Source organism: Panthera pardus, unplaced genomic scaffold (genome assembly GCF_024362965.1).
Source record: "Panthera pardus isolate Hobbes unplaced genomic scaffold, ASM2436296v1 HiC_scaffold_27, whole genome shotgun sequence".
Lineage (NCBI taxonomy): Eukaryota > Metazoa > Chordata > Mammalia > Carnivora > Felidae > Panthera > Panthera pardus.
Window position 1 is genome coordinate 4,826,106 of NW_026526843.1, and position 24,680 is coordinate 4,850,785.

Genomic DNA, 24,680 nt, shown 5'->3' on the forward strand with positions numbered 1-24,680 from the left:
TCAGAGCAGGTATAAATTGCTCTGATAATAACTGATCAGCACCATAATAAAAACAGAGCATTCACTTTGTTACCTAGCAAAACCGGTATAGATACATGGTTCGCTCATGTAGTAAATTTTAAAGCAAAACTAAAACAACATTCTCAACATTTCCCCCATAAGAGCAATGGCTGGGATACCAGTCTGTATGTTACTGACCGTTATTTTAATGGTCCTCCACTCTTTCATTTTACAGATGAGGAAATCAAGGCTCACAGCAGAGATGGGACTTAGGCAAAGTCACCCCACCAGTAGTGGCAGAATCTAATGCCCTTGCCACCATGATACATCCAGGCTATAATCTTTAAACGCCCTCCTATACTAATGTTATGTGAAGAGGGGGTCTATGGGTGTCTATACAATTTATCCCAACCAATTATAAGCTGCCTATGGAATTAAAGACCGAATTTACTATTCTCATCTGTCAAGCAAATCCACTGAGGCCCTCATGGGAATATGGAAGTCCAGCTCCCGAAAGCGAGCTGGGCACTTAAGAAATGGCCCATCTATTCTGTTTGAATGAAAATCTACCCCAGTGGAGGAATCTCGAGGCTACCTTTGCTCCTTAACCTGTTTGGTCAGAGGGCATAGGATGGAATTCAGGTGGATAGGAAGAGAAAGCAAAAACACTGGTAAATATTTCTGGTGCCAATAAGCCTACGACAGTCCAAACACAGGCAACCGGAGCACACATTTACAAGATAGCTTATGATTCCCACCAGCCTCTTCAGCACTCATGGCGATATGATGGTACTGCACAGGTGCTGTCCTGGAGCATTCTCGATAACCCACCCTCCCCTCCAGTTAGGAACTTTCCACGTTTGATTAGATTCGCTCTGCTGCAGAGTCCCTGTCATAAAGGCCCCTCGCCTGTGGGATTATTCTACCTTGCAAGTCCATACATTTACACACTTTAAACACCCTGATATTTTCAAATAATTGATTTCCCTTCAATGAAATGCTGACCTAGTTGTTCCCTAAACCACCACCAGCCCAGCCACAGGCAGGCGTGCCTGAAGCACCGTGAAAACCACTCTGTGGACGGTGGGGCGTTCTTAACAAAACACTCTACTGTGTCGTCCTATTTCAGCAAAAAGAGAAAGGAGCTAATGACCAACTGTCCAACTGTCTAGGGTGCTGGCCCTGAACATTCATCCCACTTCTGCGCTAGGTCAGCTTTCGGACCCGAGACGACATGCCTGGGTAGTTTCAGCTGTTTTAAACAACAACAACAAAAAGAGCCCTGGAAAGAATTTGTCCAAGCCCAAACCTAACTATTCATCGTACTGAAATCAAAGGAAGCAGCGACTGCAGAGTCTGTTCGTTCTAGCTTACTCGGGGTCAGTTGAACTAGAAATACATTGTCACTTACCTTGCTGCATCTAGAATCTGAAAAATCCTCCACCTGTTAAAGGAACAGTAAAACCAGGTGCTAGCAAGAGCGTGGTAAGAGAGGAGTTAAAACAACAAAAGTGTTCCAGTTTGCTTTGACAGTGTAGTTTTCCAGCTTCCCAAACCGCAAGGAAACAGCTCATGGATGGCTCCTCCACTTTGCTCCCCGTTCGTTCCTCTCAAGGAGTGGGGGATCATAAATCAGGGGGCTCAACCGGGGCAGGGCAGCGTGAGAGCCTGACCTCTGGAGGGCTATGGGCTGAGAATGATAGATCTACCACCGGGTCATGTTCATTCCACGCCCCCTCACAAAAATGATGGCAATCTAAGCAAAACACAAAAAGTCAATAAACCAAAAACCAAACCAAAGCAAATGTTATGGCATCACTAAAATGGAAACACCTGACTGAAGAGACCCATGAGGAACTTACAGGGATTTTTTTCATATTATCAGGACTATAGGCAACACAAATAACAAAAGGAAAAGAAAAGAACGATTAGCCTTTGCCGATGCTCTTCCAACAGATGAAAATGCAAAGCACGGACCAAGTGATACCTAAATCATCACTCTAGACCCTTCCACCCAAACGCAAGACATCCCCCGAAGTAAGCAATGTTTCTCCATGCAAAACAAACAAACAAAATGCTTAGCTGTTTTCTTAATATATGTCTTAAGAGTCACAAAACACTAATTCCACTACATGAATTTCTGATGTTAGCAGGGAATTTTGCGCACAGGTCATTTGCTAATCTGAGGGTTCAAGGGGAACTCAATTAGCTTTTCGCTGTGAATTAAGCCAGAACAAGGGATATTACAATGTAACAACACATTTGTGTCCAAAAACAAGTTATACAGCCTGTACACTTTCTTGGGAGAAGTGCTTCTTCACATGGAATGTCTGGAGGCTTTAGAAGTGAGTTAACAGAAACTTTGAATTGCAGGACTAGGAGCAGAGCCTTTGCATCATCATTTGGGAAGCAATATAAGACACTTCTCGTGGGTTCCCGGTGTGGCTAAGCCCCCCTTCCCCGGTTCTGTGAGTTGTTAAGACCGCTGGAGAAGCTAACATTATGGGAAACAAAAGTGATGTACTTGGTGAGCTTGACAAAAGCTCTGTTAAACAAGACACCCCCGTTAGCTGACTTACCATCCAAGGCCCGATGTGCTCGTCTTCCATTCCAGTCGCAAGAAAGAGGCAATCTAGAGTGTTCTGACCTACCCCATGACTTAGCTTCCCTACACAGTTAAGGGAGGCTAGGACCTCTTCCACTGAACTCAGCCTCATGAACAAAAAATAACACGACTTTGGGTGAAAAATTAAAAGAAAAGCAACCAACAATAAGGAAACATAAAGCTGTATGTTGATTCTTAGTACTAGAAAATTCTAAAGTCAAATAGGTAGCACATTCCCAAACCATCATTTTCTATTCTGCTGCACTAATAGAAATCCTCAAATACTAGAAGTATGTACAGAATTGATTTATCTGGGGACTGGACCAAATTTACCATCAATCAGGGGGACTATTATCTCTTGAGATTAAAAAAAATTTTCTACATAAATTTCCCAACTGCCTATGAAAGTTTGCCTGGTGACTGCACTGAGAAGACTTTTGGGAGTTCATTGCCTTACCTGGGAATCCAGATTGCCAGAGATGGAATATTCAATGGTAATCCAGGAAGATGTTACAGGTGCATCAATCAAAAGGGAGGGCAGTCATCAGAAGTGAATCAAAGGCCATGGAAAGAATATGTAAAAAAAGAAAAAAGGGAAAACATACTGATTAGAAAAAGTGAATTAACTTTATGAACCCATTTTACATTCACACACACACACACACACACACACACACACTTTGGGAAGGTTCTCAAATGGAATCTTTTAAAAGGAGTCTTTAATCAAAGGAAAAGTAATGGTACAACGTGACAGAGGTGCTAAATATCACTATAGTGGCAATCATATTACAATACATATAAATGTATTAAATTAACACATTGTACACATCGAATTTATACAATGCTGTATGTCAAATACATTTAATAAAAAATCATCCCACCAAACGTTTAATATTTACTATGTGATAGGCATTATTGCTAGGTATTGAGGACACAGCAGTGAATAGAACAGACACAAATCCCTGTCTTCGTGTAATTTACAACCTCGTGGAAGATTTTTTTGAGCCAAGTTCTTGGAGAAGACTTCCACAGAAACATACTGTGTGTTATTAGTCCTAGAAAAGAAGTTTTCCTCGTTTTATTTATGTCTTGATTTATGTATTGAGAACATATCCAACGGCATTGGATTCAACAACTGTACTAGAAAGAATTGCCTTTTTGATTGGAGAAGACGTTGTTTGCATTCACGAATTCTCCTTGTGCGAAGCGCCATCAAAAGGCTGTGAGACAGACTTCATTTCGGCTGGGCCATTTGCTGTCCACAGAACCCCACGTGCATGCGCTTTGCAATGCTGTAAAAACAAGAAGTGCCTCAATGGCAGCTTTGTAATATTGCAGTGTCATAGAGCTCTTGTCACTGGATGCTCTAGTGTTCTGTAACAGCTAGCACTGGTGACACTCTGAGATCACACTCCTCACCCCTCAGCAAGTCCCGTCCTGGGAAAGCAGCAACAGTTGGCGGATAAAAGGAGCTGTGGTCTTTATGCCCGACACCCAGACACTGGATGGAGAAGCATCTAGAGTAACCATCCTCTGGGCTGGGGTTTGAGAAGATGTGACTAAATCTTCCTCAAGTGACAGCTACTGAGTAAATGTCAAATTAGCAGGGAAAGAAGAGGCGAAAATGAAGGTAATACACGGATATCATTGGAAAGATGGGGCAGGCTTGGGGGCCCTAAAACTCCAGACGGTGATTCATGCTAACCAGAAACCTCCCATGATAACACCTACTCCCCGGGATTTATATTCTCAGGGCAGTTGCTTCGGGCCTCAGAAACACACACACATACAAAAAGCTGCTATCCAATCACTTTGATATTAAGGATCCAAATTAAGACCTAGAAAAGCTGCAATGATGTAAATATGGGAGAGCCCTTGCCTGAAAGTCAGGATCCCTGGTTTCTAAATCCTGGTTTTACCAATGACTCATTTGATCTTGGGCAAATACTCCTATAATTCTCTAGGAGTTTGGCCTTTTGCGTTGGGGCCAAGTTAGTTAAGAGTACAGCAATCTCTAGTCACTTTCTCAGTACAACACGCCATTAGGAGTTCAGAGAGCCCAGAGCCCAATGTTCTGAGCTTATGTGTCAATGAGAATATAGCCCAAACAATAATAGCCGAGCTCAAATGCAGCTGATCCTCTTTCTTTCCGGGAAAACTGCTTTGTTTATTTGAAATACACAACGGCTGGTTCTTTAGGATGGAAAAGTTATGCAAGGAAACTTAAATGGAAATCTAACCGATGCACAATCGATGCCCCCCATCCCGCCCCCCCCCCCCCCACCATTTCTCTTTCTCCTCATGCAGCTTCTTCATCGGCCGGGAGCCTGGGCTGTTGGTGATTATTGTCAATCAGCAGAAAGATCCACACGCTCCCAGATAAAGGCCGCAAAGATGCTCAGATTTCTCAAAGGATGGTTTTAAAAAACCCACACCAACATCGCTCTGGTCTGATTTCAGATCTGCGGCGGATAATACACCCCGTGGGAACCAATTACCTATCATTACTCCAGAGCTGCCAAGCAAACGGCCCATTCGGCCTCTCTGGTTTCTAACACCGGATTGGTTTCCTCACCCTCTTGCCAACTTCCACGCCCCCAGTTGGAGTTGTGGTGCCCTTGACTTCCCACCTTGTTCCCACTTAGGATGCCCCTCCAACTTCATCCTGGTCTGATCTGGCATACCATCGCTCAATTACCCACCACCTCCTTTTGTGCCTCAGGCCACTTCGTCATGTAGTCTTTGAAGGCCAACTTCAGTATCTCCTAGTGAAAAAAGCTTATTCTGCATGCTAAATCGGGTCCCCTAAATGCGCAGGGGTCCCATGCCCAGAAAGTCCCAGGCGAAGAATTCCTGCTCAAACTGGTGGGGGGAAATGGAGAAGCCAGAGGAAAGGCCTGAATGCTTCTTAAGGCCCTAGGCAAAAGCTCCCTGTCTTCTTTATTGGTCTTAAAATGCTCGGCGTCAGCCTTCTGCTCACGCACAAGCCTGAGAGGTAGTGTGGGGCCATGGAATAAACCCAGGCGTCTAGTTCTGGTTCTAGTCTGGGCTCTTTCATTTACTACCTGCATGACTCTGCCAAGGTGCCTTAAGCTCTCAGCCTTGACTCCTTCATCTACAAAATGGGGACAAGTATAGTGCCCACGCCAGTAATGACATTCAGCATACTGAACACACGACATGGCTTAGGCACTGGCCAATCAGAGCAGAAAGCACCTAAAAGCAACTTGTGTAGAAAGGCCAATGTGTGTGTCACAGGGCTACTCTGAGGACTAGAGGAGACCATACGTACGGACACACTACAGCAGAACACCAGGTCCAGAGACAGGACTCACTCACTCTTTATGCACGATTATTTTTATCCAGGGAAGAGACGAGTAAATAAATTGTCCAGAAGTATAGTGAGTTTATGGCAGGCCGCGGTCAGGGATTGCAGTCCCCTGTCACTAAGCCATCTTGTTACCTTGGGAACAGAAACGGCGTTTCAAAGCCAGTGCTCAAAGACACCGCATTTATTGACACGGGGGAGGAGTGTTCCCCAACACCCACGTTCCACTGTTTGGCTACTCTGCATTCCTCCCTGTTCCATGCCCAGCCTGCCAGAAGCTGTACGTATTCCACGAGAGGGAGCTCCTCATGGTCTGCCAGAGGGTACTGGCATCCAGAACACCCTTTCCAACTTTTATTGTTAGGGGTATTCGTTCTGCCCTTGAAAGTCAGCCTTTGGCACAACCAGGAGGTTTCCTGAGTTTGTCTTGACTGCTCCTTCCACAGCGTCCCCTTCCCCCAAGATACTAAACCTGGCTTCCAGACCCATCTTCCTGGCCTATTTTCTCTGCCAGTTGACAAGGGATTCAATCCTGCCCTTGCCTTTGGGCAACAGTATTAAGAATACTGGGTCTTCTAGACCCACAGAAATGACCTTCTGATGGTTCAGTCTCCAGTCTTATGACATTTAGAGAGGACACATTTTTGATAAGGATTTGTCCCTTCCATTTATACCACCGAAATACAATATATATATAATATATGACACAGAGCTATTCTAGCTATGTCAAAAACTCTTTGGTTAATAGCTGCTGATTTCTTATTCCCTGGAGTCGGTGTGTGTAGGGAAAGATGCACACAGCACAAGGTTAGAAAGATGCCTGGACTAAACGTCAAAAGACTGAGGTCCCCAAGACAACTCTGCTGTGTGACCCTGGGCAAGCCCATCCTCCTGTGGGGCAGATGGCTCTCGGTTTCCCTCTCTACACAGTGAAGGTGTTGGATTGGGTGTGTTCCCAAAGGCTCCTTGTTCATTACAACATTTTAAGACTTTATAAGGAATTTGACTCAGTTGGGAACATTTCTCCAAAGTAGAGCCTGGGTTCTTACAAACGGAGGCCTAGGGAGAAATACTCTTGAGTTGCTCTGAGAAATTCTGGGACCAAAGGCAGAGTGGACGAGTTTGTCTTCAGTGGCCCTTCCTCCCATTAGATCGCCAGACCTACCCCTGGCTTCTCAGGAAACTGCATGAGGCAGGCCAGAGAGATTCTGGTCAGTGCCCAGTGTGGAAGACGTGAGTCACCTAATTAGGGTGTAATAAGCCAATTTGGGGGGACGGCTAGAGACGGCTTAAATGTGGTAACTCTCTGAGGTTATATTTGGACTGGGCACTAAACCTAAAAAAAAAAAAAAAGTAACTAACATGCATATATCAGCCCCTTGGGCTGGCAAATCCTTCGAGTATAAATCACCTTCTATCCCAAGGTTAGATTTAGATCTCAAGTGGCTGATAAACAAATGAAATTGAAACTTCTTTTCTGCAATCATCAACCAGAGACACCGAGTCACTGAGAGATGTTTTTTGGTGATCTTTAGGGACCATTAGTGTTGCTGGGGAAGGGACTCATCACAGATCACAGAACACAGCTGTGGCAGAGCTAAGACCAGGACCCAAGTCTATGGGTCCTTTCCCCAGGTGGGGGGACACACACTACCCACCCCGCCTCCATCCGAGAACTGCCTGGGGGCAGCTGGCAAACAGGCGCCTGCCCCTGGAGACACAACCACACAACCCTGAGCACATCTCAAAGAGCAATGGCTGCAAAAAAATGGGAAAACAGCCATAAAACCCCTCAAGGATGTTAACTTCTTGTTCAGTAGCTGCTCAATTGTAAACACATTTTCCTAAGCTTCTCTCTCACGTTCTGTTTTCTGCCTAAACAGGCTTCTACCACATCACGTGGCAACAGTCGGGGATCCTTATGTTCTCCCCGTTTGAGAAATAATGCCTAATACCTGAGTCTTGTATTGCCCAAAACACCGACCACATTGGGGAAACAAAGTGGATCTGATGAGGAAGACTGCTCCACAATGCTTTTCAAATAGTGTTTTCTCATCTGTTGGCGAGCCAGTCAATTTTCTGTTAGGACGTCTTCTCTAAACTGTCTGTTGTCTGCAGTTAGTTACTGGGCCGGCCCCCTCACATCACCCCCACCTCCGCCCACCGGTTTGTAGTAAAATTCTCCCATTTTGGCATCATAAGAGTGCCCTCTAGTGCTGATCTAATTAAGAATGTGGAGACCGAGGGATTCCTGTTTTGGCGAGAAATGGGTGTAACTCTGGTTTGTCCTTGGCTATGTCTCGATATATTCTTTCTGAAAGAATCTTTAAAGCACCTACTTGACAATTTCGTCTTTCAAAAAGCAGTGAAAGGGGTATTTTGCCACCGCGCAAACAAAGCAAAATAAAACAAAAAAATAAAAACAAAAACAAAAAAAGGAGGGCCATCAAAGAAAGTCTGGCTTCTTCTTCCTCCTGCAAAGCATTCCTACTCATGATGTGGGGGCACTGGGTGAATTATAGACTAAGGCACAGAGACACAGGCCGACTCCATCAACTCAAAGTTGACGGCGATTTTCGACTACCTTTTAGAGTTCCTCAGAGGCAAACACCTGCATTTGTATGGAAGGTTCCAGCCACGCATTTCCTCAATTTGATCATACATATACTTCTTCCTTGAAGGAAAGACGGACCTTGTGCATCCACTCTCGAAAGAGTTCCTTGTCGAGATTTCGGGGGTATAACAGAGCTTGCTTTCTGTTAATAAGGGCCTGAAAAAGTCTCACTTATAATATAAATATAAATGTGTGTGTGTTGCTTATTTTCTCTCATTCTGTTTCCATATTTTAGAGTTTGGGGTCTAGAAGGTCCACCACGAATGCTATTTCAGCGCTGGCTCAACTCAGCCGGGAGGATTTCCAGTATCCCCCTTACGTTAAGCTCCACTAGGGGCTGCTGCTCCGTTGCACCCCCACGTATCTTACGCCGACACAGAACAAGCAGGGTGAGCTGCGAATGCGAGCTGTAACTGCTGTGCTCGCATTTTAACAAGTTTGAAACACACAGCACGAAAAAGTCCCTACCACGTACTGACCTAGCCAGTCCTAAACTAAACGTCGAGATCATTCTCAGGAAATACTCAGCCAAGTCACTGACAGGATCAGACAGTACAGACACACAGAATGGTATATTCTGGACCATTCTGGACCAACACGCCAGCCACTCTAGGCAAGGAGCTTCCGTGTCTGCTGAAGTCAAAGTATGGCAGGAGCCACTGGATTTGGTCGGAAACTTCCGTCAAGCCAGCCCCAGTGAAGTGGCAGGTCCGTGAAGGGGTGATGTGATGGAGTGGAGGGCACGCGGGCTCGGGAGCCGACAGAACCGTTTCAATCCCAGCTCCTCCACTGTCCTTCGATCGCTTCAAACCTACAGGCTCATTTTTCTCAACAAAACTGTGATCTCCTTGTGATCTCCAGTAATACCTAAGAGAGGACCCAAACCAGGGGCTCAATGAAACCTGCCGAATGTAACGTAACCCACAATTTTGGCGAAAAGCGCCCCCCTCGTTATCCAGATGCTCCTAAAGATCTAGGTGTCTGGGATCAAGCAAATGAAACATCTGTGCAACGGACTTCATTGTTGAAAACGTGCACCAAGTAGGCGAAGTCAGTCAGAGAAAGACAAACACCATATGATTTCACCCATAGGTGGAATTTAAGAAACAAAACAAATGAGCTAAGGGGAAAAGGAGAGAGAGAGAGAGAGAGAGAGAGAGAGAAACAGACTCTTAACTACAGAGAACCAAATGATGGTTACAAGAGGGGAGGCGTGTAGGGGAATGGGTGAAGTAAGTGACAGAGATTAAGGAGTGTATTTGTTGTGATGAGCACGGAGTGTCGTATCGAAGGGCTGAATCGTTATACTGTACACGTGAAACGAATAGAACACCGAATGTTAGCTAACTGAAATGAAAATGAAAAACGAAAGTAAGCACAGCTTTTAACCCGCTGTTAATGGATACGTTGCTTTTTGAAAACTTGTGAGCCACTCAACACTTTCGTGGGCTTTGGACGTGTTTCAAGGTGACGGCGTAGAACCACGGTTAGGGCAAACCCTTTGTTTTCAAGAGGAAACAGATCTCCCGTGATTGCAGGATTCTCAGTTTGATGTCTTACCCGCAGTTTCAAAAACCAGGTGCCAGAAAGACCCTGTGCGCTTCTGCCCCAAAGAATACGAGATACAGACAAGTTTGCCAAATCATCGGGACGGGTACCAAGGGGCTCTTTTCTAAATTATTGGAAATTATTCCTCAGTGGCCAACGATAACAATCATGCTATTAGCTAACATTTAATGAGTGCTTACTATATGCCAGACACCATGCACTTTGCAGGAATTATCTCATTTTATCCTGAACGAAAGTCCGCACTCACTGCAGAGATACTGGAGCCTCAGAGGGGCTCGCACAGCTAACAACTCAAATCCAGAGTTGTAGGACGCCAGCACCCCGGCTCATTAGCTACTAAAATGTACTTGGCATCCTTCTCATTTTACAGGTGATTCAGGTGAGGCCCAGGGAATAATTTGCTCAGGGTCGCACGGCTAGTGAGTGAGGGCGCTGAGGTGGGAATGTCCAACATGCCCTACCCCAGGGGTACCTTGTGCCCTCCCCCAGGGGTACCTTGTGCCCTCCCCCATGCGCTGTGTGCTACGCCTCCTCCAGACACTGATGAGGGAAGAGCGACCGCATCCAAGCTCTCTGTGCCAACAGCGCTTGCGCTGTGAGCCGGCTGCACAAGTTACCGGGCAGGCCTGGAAACTGCCCTGAAGTGATTCCTTGCGCGCCTCTCTTTAAGCTTCTCATGGGACCGTTTTTCATTTTGAATTCCAGGATAAACTTGCAGGCTATGACTGCCAAGCACTTGAATACACAAGGAAGAGAGGTAATAGCTCATTTGAAGATGAAACCCCGGTGTAAATCTTCACCATGGCCGTGCTGCTCCCCTACGACATAAATCAGGTAGCAGTGGGTGGGCTAGGGGCCCGCAGGGAAAAGGAAGTTGGCAAACAGATCAGGCCTCTCTCTCTAGAGCAGAAGTGAGGGCTGTTTCTTGCTCGTATACCTGTATTTTTTTATCTATAGGATGTGTGATTGAATTAAATGGAGACAGAATCCAGAAAGTCCATGATAACCAAGGGGGGAAATAAAAACAGGAAGAAGCTATGCTACATGCCTCATTCCAAGCAGGCTCACGTAATTACGGTAGTAAGAGGAGAATTGTTGCCTTGGGAGAGAACTGTGTTCGCTGAACGACGGAGTCCATCCTCAAGCATGGTGGGCCAGGCCGCTCAACAATTTGACCTTGACATAGCTTAAAAGCCTGTCAGAGCTGGAAGGTACCCTTAGAGAACATCAAACCCAACCTCTGCATTTTATAGGCCCTGAGAGACAAGGGACTTACCCAAGGTCGCACGGTTCACGCCTCCATGGCTATGCTGCTCCCCTAGGACATCAAGCAGGTGGCAAGGGGTGGGCTAGAGGGATGGGAGTAAACAGGCCAGTTGGGAACCGGCAGCAGGAGATCCGGGCATGAGGACTGGGCTTTGTTGTTTAATGAGAACAATAGTTTTGTGAGATGATCTTTCCTATCTTCTTGTACAGGTGAGGAAACTGAGCCTCAGAGACAGGAAGCCACTTGCCACGGGTCCTGCAGTTAGACAACGGGACTTGGTTGATCTGAATCCAAAGCCTATGTGCTTTTCACCTCAACTATGTTTTGGCCCCCTCCTTTCTCTGTTGGCCACATGCCAAAGAGAAAGGGGGTCCCTCCAACTTCCAAGTGAGTCGTCATGTGCTCATTTTTTTGCCATTGTAAGTCAAATCGGGTGAGCGCACATCTGCAAACCCACGTCCAACAAAATTTTATCCAGGACCTGGTTCTTGGCTTCCCAGGAGCACCTTTAGACTGTCCTTGGCCTTGGAACCTGAGGCACACAGGGAGCCATCAGAATAGCCTATCAATTTCCTCATAACCGCAGACAGCTTTGTAACTGCTACACACACACACACACACACACACACACACACACACACACATGAACTGGTGGTGCCACCTCAGGCTGCTGAGGCTCCCTGCCCGGGATCTAAGGAGCCACTGACCATGGCATCCAAGCTGTCAGTTAAGTGGGATGATGCTGTAGGAGTTTCTTGGTGCCTAAAGGCAAGGGGGACAGTGAAGTCTGTACGTGGCACGAGGCATTTCACATCTCCACACACAACTCCCCTCAGCCCCACTATGGGAGCCCTGTAGCAGCATATTGATGTCTCTTCCTTCAAGTAGGCTGATCGGCACTGAAGTAGTAGGGCTAGTCCCCAGGAGTAGGAGGAAGAATCTGGAACTGCTTGTTTGAAGCTGGGCTTGCTGAATTGCTAATTGTCCAAATGGCACATCAATTAGGCTGCTTGCTCATTCCTCCTGATCAAAATGGGGGTGGGGAGGCGGGCAGTGTCTATCCTATAGGCAGTGGAGAAATCACCAGGCAGCCAGGTTTGTGTAAACTGAATCCTAGTTTCCCACTGACAGACGTTCTGATCAATCTCTAACTCCCAACAGTTGGTGGTTGCCCTTCACACTCTGGCTTTTGGCTACTCTGCCCTCAGCCCCTCATCAGGTACGTAATGATCTGGAAACCCACATGAGTTGCTGCTGTAAGGGAAGCCCAATGTAAAAGAATCTTTCTCTGGAGAAGCCCTCTGAATATATCAGGAAAGTTATTTCAGATCTCAGATAGAGATTTCTCCCCAAACAAGAGCACATCTGTCTTCAATTCGAATTTTATTCTTCACTCCTCCAACATATATCTCAATTTTTAACAGCTTTGTTGAGATGCAATTCACATACCACACAACCTACTTAAAGTGCACAAATCAGTGGTTGTTAGTAGAGTCACAGATCTGTACTGTCATCACCACAATTTGAGAACATTTTCATCACCTCGAAACGAAAGCCAGTATCCTTTGGCTGTCACCGCCATATATCCCTATCCCTTCCAGGCCCTGCCCATCACTGATCTACTTTATCTCTACGGATTTTCCCATTTTGGACCTTTCAAGTAAATGAAATCATTTCACACGTTGTCTTTTATGTTGGTCTCTTTGACTTAGCGTCACGTTTTCCAGGTTCCTCTATGTTGTAGCATACGTCAGTACTACATTCCTTCTCATGGCCAAAGAGTATTCCATTGCATGGATATCCAAAGTTCAAAAAAAAAAACAAAACAAATAAGGTGCCTCTAAACAATTTCATCCCCACCCACTGGACAAGTCTACAGACCTGTCCTGAGCACCTGCTATGGTGGGTCTATAACTAGCATCACTGGGGTACATGGAGAGGAACAAGAAGATGAAGCAAACACATCCAGTTGGTCCAACAACAAACATCTACTGAATGTCTCTGGTGTGCCAAGAAGGTGCTAAGGCACTTGGAATACAAGGACGAGCAAGACATGGTCCCTGCCTTCTATGAGCAAACAGCGGGGACAGCCGTGTGGAAGACCATGCATCAGACACAGCAGCTCCACACGACTCATAAGTTACGGTAAGCCCATTTTCCACTCGGGAGGAGTTCACAGCCCAGGATTGGGTTCCTGATCCCACAAACGTTCAGGAGTGAAGCCAGCCCAAGAGAGGGCAGCAGCCAGGGATCCAGGTGGGGTTTTTTTTTGTTTGTTTTGCATTTTTTTATTGGCACGAAATTCACATAACATAAAATTAACCGTTTTAAAGTATGCAAGTCAGTGGAAATTGGTACAGTCACATGTTCTGCAACCACCACCTGCATGTAGTTCCAAAACACTTTCATCACCTTAAAAGGAAACCCATACCCATTAAGTGGTCACACTTTCTTCCCCACTTCCCTCAGCTCTGGCAACCACCAACCTGCTTTTTGTCTCTCTGGGTTGGCCTATGTGGATAATTCACATGAGTGGAATCACGCCATACACGGCACTTTTAGTCTGGCTTTTTCACCTACACAACGTTCTGGAGGTCCATCCCTATTGTACCATACGCCAATACTTCAAACCTTTTTATGGCTGAACAATAGCCCATTGTGTGAAGACATCACATTTTGTCCATCCGTTCATCGGCTGATGAGTATCTGTGTTGAGTCTACTTTTCCATTATCATGATTAATGTTGCTATGAACATTCATTTACAAGTGTTTGTGTGCACATATGTTTTCATTTCTCTCAGGTATGTGTATATATAAGCCGAAGAGGGGAACTGCTGGATCATCTAGTAACTATATGCTTAACTTTTTGAGGGACTGCCAAAACGTTTTCCATAGCAGCTGCACCATTTTACGTTCCCACCGGCAAATGACAAGGGTTCCAATTTCGCCCAGAGATTCAGTTTTATTTCTTATTCCGGAGGCGAGTTCCATTAAACCGGAGACACCCAATTAGCCCAAATGATTGACCCTAATGTTGGGCATTTGGGGCTGGGCCTCTTAATTAACGCTTAGGCTGGTGGGAGAAACAAAGCAAATGAGGACGGAGGGAACCACAACCCCCCACCCCCAGCTCTGGGAGTACCTCTGCGCGCGCTCACAGCCTAAAGGGAAAGTGGGCAGGTTGGCAGGATGGCTGTGGAACTGTCTTCTGACCCACATCAGTGGGACTTACAGCATCTTGCCCAGCAGAGAAGTGGGCGGAGAACGTTCTCAGCTATAAGCCAAGCCCTGCAAGACTCAGGAGATGATTTTATGAAAGAAATGACACGAAATCAATAATGATTCTGGCAGTAAGGGAAAGAACAGCACAGCCTTCTCTATTAGACAAGAAATTGGAAGAGGTGTCGATGGCTCGTGAGGGCACTTAGATCCTGTGATATTTGGCACTGGCTCCTGTCCCCTGGAATAAAGATCAGACATAAATCTGGGAAATAAATAATGATGATGAATGCCTAGCTCTGAAGATGACAACACATAAGTATATCACTGAAACTTTCCCTTAGGGCCTGTCTCTCTCCCCCAGCGGATCAGACATCTCGGCCAACAGTGAATCCAATTCTCCTCCAGCCTGCATCACACTCCCTGGGCAGGTCAGCTCCATGCCGAGGTGGCATTAAATCTTTCAAGCCATATGATGCCATTTTCCTGAGCTGAGATGGCATACTACTGCCTGGGAAGAGCAGAGGCATGATCCCAAAGCACCCCCCCCACCTCAAAGTCTGGGGGTTTGTATTCTCAGGGAAGAGGAAGCCAAGGGAAAGGATCTCAATGACCCCCATCAACTCCCAAATCCTTGGGTCTTCAGTAACCCAACATTTAGGTGGTGGGTTTCAAACACTTAGAAACAGAACCCTTTTTTCAAACAAAACCCTCCAATACCTCCATCACCTAAAACACAGAAAAACTGAGTTGCTCTGTTTGAAGAGGGGATGAGACGAAGGCAGAGGGGAAAAGAGCAGAGCAGCCATGTATTGCTCCACAGGGTGGGCACTGCACAAGCCCAGGAACATCATTCATGCAGAGCAGCAGTTCTCAAAAGTGTGGCATGAGGACACTGGCGGTCCCCAAGACCCACCCCCAGAGGTCCCCCAGGCCCTCCCTTTCCAAATATGTTTGTGTGAAGCCGGATCTTCTTCACATACTTCAGCCAAAATAACATATTAAAACGGCTCGAATGCAGAATCTGATATGACAATCCATCTGTCTTCTATGAAGCCAGGCATCAAAAAGATTTACAAAATATAAAACATTGCCACTAATTTTTTTTTTTTTTGCTTTGGAAATCAGTTAATTTTCATTAAAAAAAAAGTTAGTCATGTTACTAGGTAATAGGTGTATTCTTGTCACTTTCCATAAGTATATACATGGTTTGGCGATTTTCCCAGTTTTAAATTCAAATACAGTAAAAATAGGTATATCCCATATAAATAAAAGCTCTTTGGGGGGGGGGTCCCAAAATCGCCCCAAAAAGCGATTTTTAAGACCATAAAGGAGTCCCAATAATCGAAAAGTTTGGGGCCCACTGCCCTAGAATACAGTGTGAATAGGAGCCGTGCAAAGCCCTGAGGCCCTAAGGGGTGCTTTACGCGGTCTGAGATCTGCCTGCTCGCCTCCTCCCACACCTTCCTTGCCTCTGAGGCAGCTCTTGGGACACCGCGTCGGGACCCTGAGTCCAACCGATCGGCCCAGCCCCCTCAGCTTGGAGAACAGGATGCTAGGGAAGGCAGGGTTATGGATTTGTACGTCAAGAACGGCCGAGCTACGCTTTGTCGAGCTCTCTGTGCTAGGCACTTTCTGAAATTCGGGTGGAGCCACCCTCCACCTGAGGTGCCTGCCTCATTTCCACGTTGCAAGCACATGTGGTCTGTAAGGCTCCACGTTTGAAAAACAGGCAACAGCCTGCCTTCCCTCCTCCACCATACTCACCTCTGAATCGAGCCAGCCCCAGCCTCCTGGGTACAAAGAATTCAAGCTGGCACCAGCTTCCTCAGCGTATCTTGATAAGCAGCATGCAACCCACCGGAGACGGGATTTTTGAAAAGCCAGGAATCAAGTCATTTAATCAGGTTCCTGTACAGTTCAAGAAAGACCCACGTGGCAACGACCGAGAGGTTAAGAGCAGCGTCTCGGCGCCTTGTCGTGTGGTGGCTCCGCAGAGTGTGCCTTTGTGCCTCTTCCCCTCCTGCCCGGTGCAAACTTCCCCTCCTTTGAAAAGACTCTACTGGGAAGGAGTGAGCCGAATACACCATTGGGCTAATCCCCGTAGAAGGACCTGAGGAGGACCAAAAACATTCCCACTCATCGCCCAAAATGGCAGAGCTGTGAGGGCCCGTGGAGCTTGGGGTGCACAGCAGAATCCCCTGGGAAGCTATTTAAAACACGCAGGACCACAGTGCCCTGCCCCAAGGGAAATCCTAGTCAGTCACGGATGAATCACGAGTGCACACGGCTGGTGGGGAACCAATGAGGACCAAAATCTCTCACTTAGCAGACGGAGAAACTGAGAGACAGAGAGAGAAAGAGCTTTGCCCAGAACACAGAGTTCAGGAAACAGCTGGGATGAGAATCCAGATATCTTGACCCCTAGTCTAGTACTTTTCCCACAATCCCAGGCTATATTCAATCCAAGGGGAAAACTAGTGTGTGTATGTGGGGGGGGGGGGGGGCGGGTAAAGGGGTGTTGAGGAGTATTTACAAATCACCAAGCCATTTTTATTTGATTCATGCTTTTCATTTCGCATTCTCTCCCTCTTCTTCCAACTTGATCACTGGATCCAAGCCTCTCACTTTATAGATGAGGGACCTGAGGGCCAGAGTGGAGAACAGTCTGATTCTGCCCTGGGTCAAATTTAGGACCCGTATCTCTGTGCTTTCTGGCCTGTGTTCCTCCCACGACATTTTGGCCCCTAAGTCCCATCCTAAGAGAAATACAATATTATAGATTGTATTTCATTCTATTTCCTCCTATAGAGGGGCAAACTTTGTTAGAAGCCAACACACTCCCTGGCTCTACAGCACCAGCCTGCCCTGGGAGCTGCTCTGACTGCTGATTTACAGTCCAAGCTCATATTTCAGGGCTGCCCTGGAATTATTGGGAAAGCCAGTTCTGCTAATATAGACAGATGACAGCAAAACTAAAGGGCAGTATTGCATGCAGTAAATTATTTGCATAGGTGGGACTTCTCTTTTAATTTTACTATTTTAAGATTACAAATTGTTTTCTGGCCTTTATGTATAATTAAATATAGATGTTCTCGGAGCTTAATGTCAGTTTAAATTTCAGCCCTTGGAAAGTAATTTGTTTGCATGTTCAATGGACAAACCATTTCTTATCGGTTTCAAGACCTGGGCTCATGCATCATGAATCAAGGTTGCCTTTATCAGAGCTATAAAGGTCAGGCAAAGTGGGCTTGCAACTCCAGTTGAGTCATTCTCTAAAACAGAAAAATCGAGCCTTTGGTTCTCTGTCTTAAGTACACAAATGTCTTCATTTATTTAGGTATATGAATGATTCACCTGTGCCCTCTCCACACACAAAAGCCAGGTAAATAGTGTTGATTGTGCCATTACAGACTGAATCACTAGAGAAAGTTGAACAATTCTCTTTACCCTCTGGGCCTCAGTTTCCTCATATGTATTGGATATCTCTTCTACTGTCAGCTCTAGACATTGAAAGGCGATCCCTGGAGGTGATTTTGAATGACACAGCTTTGGCTTAGAAAGCAGTTCGTAAGATTTTAAGCCCTTTAGGTGAAGCAATCAGCAGGGAAATGAGACCCATGGGTTCCTTGGCAACCTCCTCCCTCTGGCTTTCCTCCCTCTGTCCTCTCCCTTTCCCCCTCATCCAGACAGATGGCAGCTATTCCAGCCCCTTTCTCAGTAGTTCCAAGATGATCTCCACTCCTTTAGACACCCCTGTAGTTCCAGAAATCTATTCTCCCAATGCATTCGCCAGCTTCTTAGGGTTCCTCTAGTACATCTGCACATATAACTAGGGCTCATAAAGGGAATACTGCTCATTGACAATACGTGACCTAGATATTTTATTTAATTAAAAATAAGAGCAGGTTGTTAAATAGGCTATGTAAGATGGTGCCAGTACCCCCCACCCCCACAAGTAAACCAATCAGCACACACTTTCTCATATGGCAGGTGTCTAGACTAACTAGGGTCTCTGTTTCACTTCCCCATCAAAGTTAACAAAGGAGAATTCTGGAAGTTATCCTATAAGTACTTACTAATGGGTTCTCTGTTTTATCTTTCTTTGTTCTAATCCAAGGTATTAACATCTATAGAAACTCTCTCTTTCAGAATGTGTTGAAACTCTGGTTCAATCTGCCTGAATCCTTATAACTACATGCACATACCCCATACTAACATTCCAATATGGGGATTCTGAACCAGAAAACACAATGAATGAGAAATGTTCAGGGTCCAAAACCTTCCTTACCTTCATAGTTGGATCTTCCTACCTCTACTTTAACTCTTCAACTAGTGTTTGGTTTTATAATTAATTGTTGGACACACCTGTCTTCCCAACTCAGCTATAAGTTCCTTGAAAACAAATGGTTTCTTTTTCATCTTGTATCCCTTAAATTGCTCTAATGGTAAAAGGTCCCCAAACAAACAAAACTCTAGTTAGAAATGAATTCCTTAAATGGTTAAGATAATAAGACTCAGAGCAGGAACAGAGTTTTGCTTCTAAACGTTCCATATTAGAAAGACTAGATAAGATTTAACAGAGTGTGAAAGCTTCTAGGAGAATGTCAGCAGTGGCTCTGGAACAGGGGTAACAGACTCAAGCCAATACTAAGTGCTTACTGATATATATTTCACTTAAATATCTTTCATGTAATTCTAACAATATCTTAAGGTATTATTATTTTCATTTCATAGATGAGGCATAGAGAGATTAAACTATTTACCCAAGGTCAACCTGTGCTTTAGGGTAGTAAGTATGTCAAAAAAGTAAAAGACTTAGCATAATACCCTCCATTTCTATCCACATTGCTGCAAATGAAATAATTTCAGTCTTTCTCATTGCCAAGTAGTATTCCATTGTATATATAAACCACATCTTCTTTATCCAGTCATGGATAAAGACTGGACATTTAGGCTCTTTCCATAATTTGGCTACTGTTGAAAACGCTGCTATAAACATTGGGGTAAACATTTGGACATGGATGGACATTTAGGCTCTTTCCATAATTTGGCTACTGTTGAAAACGCTGCTATAAACATTGGGGTAAAAGTGCCCCTATGCATCAGCACTCCTGTATCCCTTGGGTAAATTCCTAGTAGTGCTATTTCTGGGTCATAAGGTAGTTCTATTTTTAATTTTTTAAGGAACCTCTACATTGTCTTCCAGAGTGGCTGCACCACTTTGCATTCCCACCAACAGTGCAAGAGGGTTCCCATTTCTCCACATCCTCGCCAGCATCTACAGTTTCCTGATTTGTTCATTTTAGCCACTCTGACCAGTGTGAGGTGATATCTCAGTGTGGTTTTGATTTGTATTTCCCTGATGATGAGTGACACTGACCATCGTTTCAAGTGTCTGTTGACCATCTCGAGGTCTTCTTTGGAAAAGTGTCTATTCATGTCTTATGCCCAGTTCTTCACTGGATTATTTGTTTTTTAGGTGTTGAGTTTGATAAGTTCTTTATATATTTTGGATACTAGCCCTTTATCAGATATGTCATTTGCAAATATCTTCTCTCATTCCGTTGGCTGTCTTTTAATTTTGTTGATTGTTTCCTTTGCATGCAGAAGCTCTTTATCTTGACGAGGTCCCAATAGTTCATTTTTGCTTTTAATTTCCTTGCCTTTGGAGATGTGTCAAGTAAGAAATTGCGGCTGAGGTCAAAGAGGTTGTTGCCTGCTTTGTCCTCTAGGGTTTTGATGGTTTCCTGTCTCACATTTAGGTCTTTCATCCATTTTGAGTTTATTTTTGTGTATGGTGTAAGAAAGTGGTCTAGTTTCATTCTTCTGCATGTTGCTGTCCAGTTTTCCCAGCACCATTTGCTAAAGAGACTGTCTTTTTTCCACTGGATACTCTTTCCTGCTTTGTCAAAGATTGTTGTCCATACATTTATGGGTCCAATTCTGGGTTCTCTATTCTATTTCACTGGTCTATGTGTCTGTTTTTGTGCCAGTACCATACTGTTTTGATGATTACAGCTTTGTAGTAGAGGCTAAACTCTGGGATTGTGATGCCTCCCGCTTTGGTTTTCTTCATTACTTTGCCTATTTAGGGTCTTTTGTGGTTCCATACAAATCTTAGGATTGTTTGTTCTATCTTTGAGACGAATGCCAGTGCACTTTGATTGGGATTGCACTGAATGTATAGATTGCTTTGGGGAGTATTGACATTTTAACAATATTCATTCTTCCAATCCATGAACATGGAATGTTTTTCCATTTTTGTGTGTGTCTTCTTCAACTTCCTTCATAAGTTTCTATAGTTTTCAGCATACAGATTTTTTAGATCTTTGGTTAGGTTTATTCCTAGGTATTTTATGGTTCTTGGTGCAATTGTAGATGGGATAAGTCTCTTTATTTCTCTTTCTGTTGCTTCACGATTGGTGTATAAAAATGCAATCGATTTCTATACATTGATTTTGTACTCTGTGACTTTGCTGAATTCATGTATCAGTTCTAGCAGTCTTTTGGTGGAGTCTTTCGGGTTTTCCACGTAGAGTATCATGTTGTATGTAAGGCAATTTGACAATAAATTATATTTTAAAAAAGCATAGGACTAAGAATCTTTAAACCTGAGTTCTAGTCTCAACCTTACTACTGACCCTCTAATTCCGAGATGATGAAAACTCCATACTAGGTAACCCCTAAGGTTACTGCCTTATAATCAAGCCTCAGAAGAATCAAGAAAACCTACCAATTGCTTAGATATGCAGCTGGCAGCGAGATAGGTGGTGATGGAATAGTCCAAGAAGATACAGAGGTTTCTATCTTGAAAAAGAGTGGCACTTCATTAACAAAAAGAAAGGGTATGATGATGAGTTTGGTTTTAGATTGGCGGTATTGGAAGGTTGGTATCACATGCCCATAGGAATGACCATGCGAACTTTGAACCAGAACTCGGGACACCGGCCTGGGCTGGAGAAACTAAGGTTTCCCTCAAAGCAGCTGATGATCAATGAGATCTGGAAATGAATGTAGGCAGAAAGACAAAAGGTGGAGAACTGAGGCTCTGAGAAATCCCAGTTAGAGGTACAGACAAGGAAAATCTACAAAGGAACAACAACAGAGTATAAAATAGCACCATGTCAATCAAGTCAAGAGAAGATAGGATTTAAAAATGGGAGGTGATGTGGGGTGCTCACAGGTGGTGAAAAGCAGCTGAAAGACAAGTCACTCCCTCTTTTGAAGCCTCATGCCCCTTTCCCCTTTCGGAAGACATCTCTTTCCCCACATGGGCTCCCAAGATAAGGGTGAAGCTCCACTTTTCCTTGGATGCCCTGGATGTAGTAAACACTCAGTGTTCTTCCAGTGGACGGAGTGACACTGCACTGACTAGTTTGACCACATTCCTATGGACTGTCTCCTCACAAGCAAAGGCAAAAGGCTGCCTGAAAAGCATAGGGACAGGAGCAAAAGCAACTGCAAACCAAAGCACAATCTGTATGAAGGAATATGCCATGTTGGCCCTTCCAACCAAACCCGGATGCCATCATTAGCTATGTCTTCTATAAATGACAACAGAAAGAACAGTGACAGAAAGACCTTGAAAGATACAGTATGTAGGAAGAGATCAGCTCTACTGGGTATATTGTTTCCAGAGAGAACATTGGTGGGGAGATGGTGTGGGGTGGTGGAAATGAGGAGAGGCCTGAGTAAAGACGAGAACAATGAAAAGTAACTAAATAAAAGGGCAATTTCATTATCATTTCAATTTGGGAAACCAAATTGTATTGTTTTCTTGATTCTTCAAATACACTTGAAAGATGTAAATACAAGAACAAAATATAATGAGATCTTGCCAGTGTCTTGAATCAGCTGTCAACTGAGCCACTCCTCGTACACAGCTGTCATTCGGTGCTTCAGTTTCCCAGAAGGGAGGACTGTGCATGCCCCAAATGGTCATTGTCACACTTGAAAGGGGTTGGCCTCAAGGCAGCAGAAGTAAGGCAGGCTAGGAGGTGGGCTCCATAAGTAAGACATTTGTTAGGGGACCTCTTGGGCAAGAGGCCAAAGCAGAGGTCAAGACCATGTAAAGACTCCAGGAAGTTCCGAAACAAAGGGTAACATAGCAAGTGGTAGAATCCAGTCTGCGACAAGGAATTCAGGCAGTTAATCATGCATTCGGGGCCAGGCAGGTTGAAAAGGTCTGAGCACACAAGCTCGTGGTTTCTTCCTCCGTTGACTGCATTCTATGGAAGTCCAAATGGAATTTGGGTATGGCTGGGCTTGGGCCTGAGGACACGGCAGAGAAGGAGCAGTCAGAGCCAGACAGTGAGGGTCCCGTGGGTTTTCCTGCTATCCAGGATTGAACACCACTCACCGTCTCCCTGAAAAGAAGGCTTTGAAGCATTTCAACTATGCTCCGATCAACCACACACCATATTAAACGTCACATATGATCTCAGTTTCCCTTCTTTGAAATGGGAAAGGCGTGGGAATTAGACGAGAAGGCAATTGACGGTATCTGACTCCACATCTGACCTATTCAATCCCCAGACAGAATTATAACCCCATTAATACGAGGTCTGATATGCAGTCTCCTAAGTGGGATATGATGCATCACGTTTCACCACGGGAATGAAAACACACACGTGTAGCTTCTATGAGCTTATTTGCACACCTTTTCTTATTCTTTAGGTTAAACATCCTTTGAGCAATCTCGATTCTAGTTTGCTCAGCCTATAAATTAATTAAATAGGAAGAGTGTTTGCAATAGTCTTAAATAAGATAGCTGACTGTATTCCTAACGACACGCTGTGGGTTGCAGGGTCCCCCAGCACAGGTGGTGGGCAATAGTGCAGATTCCAGCACGTTCACTGAAAACCACCTCCCTTCTCACAGTACTGATTGTGTTGCACGTTCTTACGCATACACGGTGCCCGGCCCAGCGCCAGCTGCCAAGCAGGCACGCCGTTGATATTGCTGAGTGAGAGAATGAATAAATGAATATATAAATGAAGGAATGATTAAGCAAACCTAAGATAGAACACTGGTATCAGGTGATGGGTCTGAGTATCTTAGGTAAATACAAGACTCCTTCTTGCCCTTCTTGAAAATAAAAGCAGGGGCACCTGGGTGGCTCAGTCAGTTAAGTGTCTTGACTCTGGATTTCTGCTCAGGTCATGACCTCGTGGTCACGGGATCAAGCCCCGCGTGGGGCTCCATGCTGAGCGTGCGGCCTTCTTGATCTCTCTCCCTCTCTCTCTCTGCCCCTTCCCCTCTCACTCTTTCTCTCGCTAAATAGATAAATAAACCTCTTTCTCTCGCTAAATAAATAAATAAACCTAAATTTAAAAAATTAAAAAAAATTAGAAAGGAAAAACAGAAGACTGAAAAAAGCAGTAAGGACCCATATGCTCAGATTGGTGGGGGGCAAAGAACACAGGAAGGGTTGCGTTTAAGAATATGAAAAGGAGACTAGACTCTTGAAATGCAGTTTGGACCAAATGAGGACAAACCTAAATCCACGGAGTGAATAGCTGAGCTGGAAGGTACCACAGAGCTCATCTGACTTGACCCTCTCCTTTTACAGATGGGAACACTGAATACCCCAGAATGGAGGTGCCACTTGGCAAAGGTCAAAGAGCTAGACTCTGAGGGCGGCCAAGCAGAAGAATCAGACTGAGGATAACCTGGGCTCCAGGAAGCCGAACAAACTGAGGAACATAGTGGAGAAAATGGCTCCAAAGCCAATCTCTCGATCCATGTCTGGGCCTCAGAGTTCCTTCTCCGCAAGTCACTTGGCCCCTTACATATCCTGACATCTGCTAGAAAACTCTTGCTGGCGCTTTCAAGAGGAGACATGCGTTGCTGTCATGACAACTTGTTGAGCAGAGCTGGGCTCGTGGGGAGTGAGACAACAGCTAGCAGCTGGGTCTTCTCATCTGCGTGTTCGCCCTCCCTGTGGCTCCCAGCTCCTTCCACCTTTAGCAACATGGTGGGCGAGATGGTCAAGAACTACGGCACAGGCTCGACCCTCCAAGACTATCTTCCATAACAAATTCAGCCTAAACACCACTTTGACTAACTCTCTGAC

General features: G+C 45.0%; 1 protein-coding gene across 2 annotated transcripts in view; it reads right to left on the reverse strand.

Annotated features, from left to right (window-relative positions):
* HS6ST2 (heparan sulfate 6-O-sulfotransferase 2) overlaps positions 1-24,680 on the reverse strand; it is a 286,429-nt gene that overhangs the window by 77,199 nt on the left and 184,550 nt on the right. The window contains exon 3 of one of the 2 annotated variants that reach the window (XM_053892024.1): positions 1,412-1,444. The exons of the other annotated variant lie outside the window; for it this stretch is intronic. Within the exon in view, the coding sequence (XP_053747999.1) occupies positions 1,412-1,444 (33 nt within the window). The remainder of the gene's footprint in view (positions 1-1,411; positions 1,445-24,680) is intronic. 2 annotated transcript variants of the gene reach the window in all.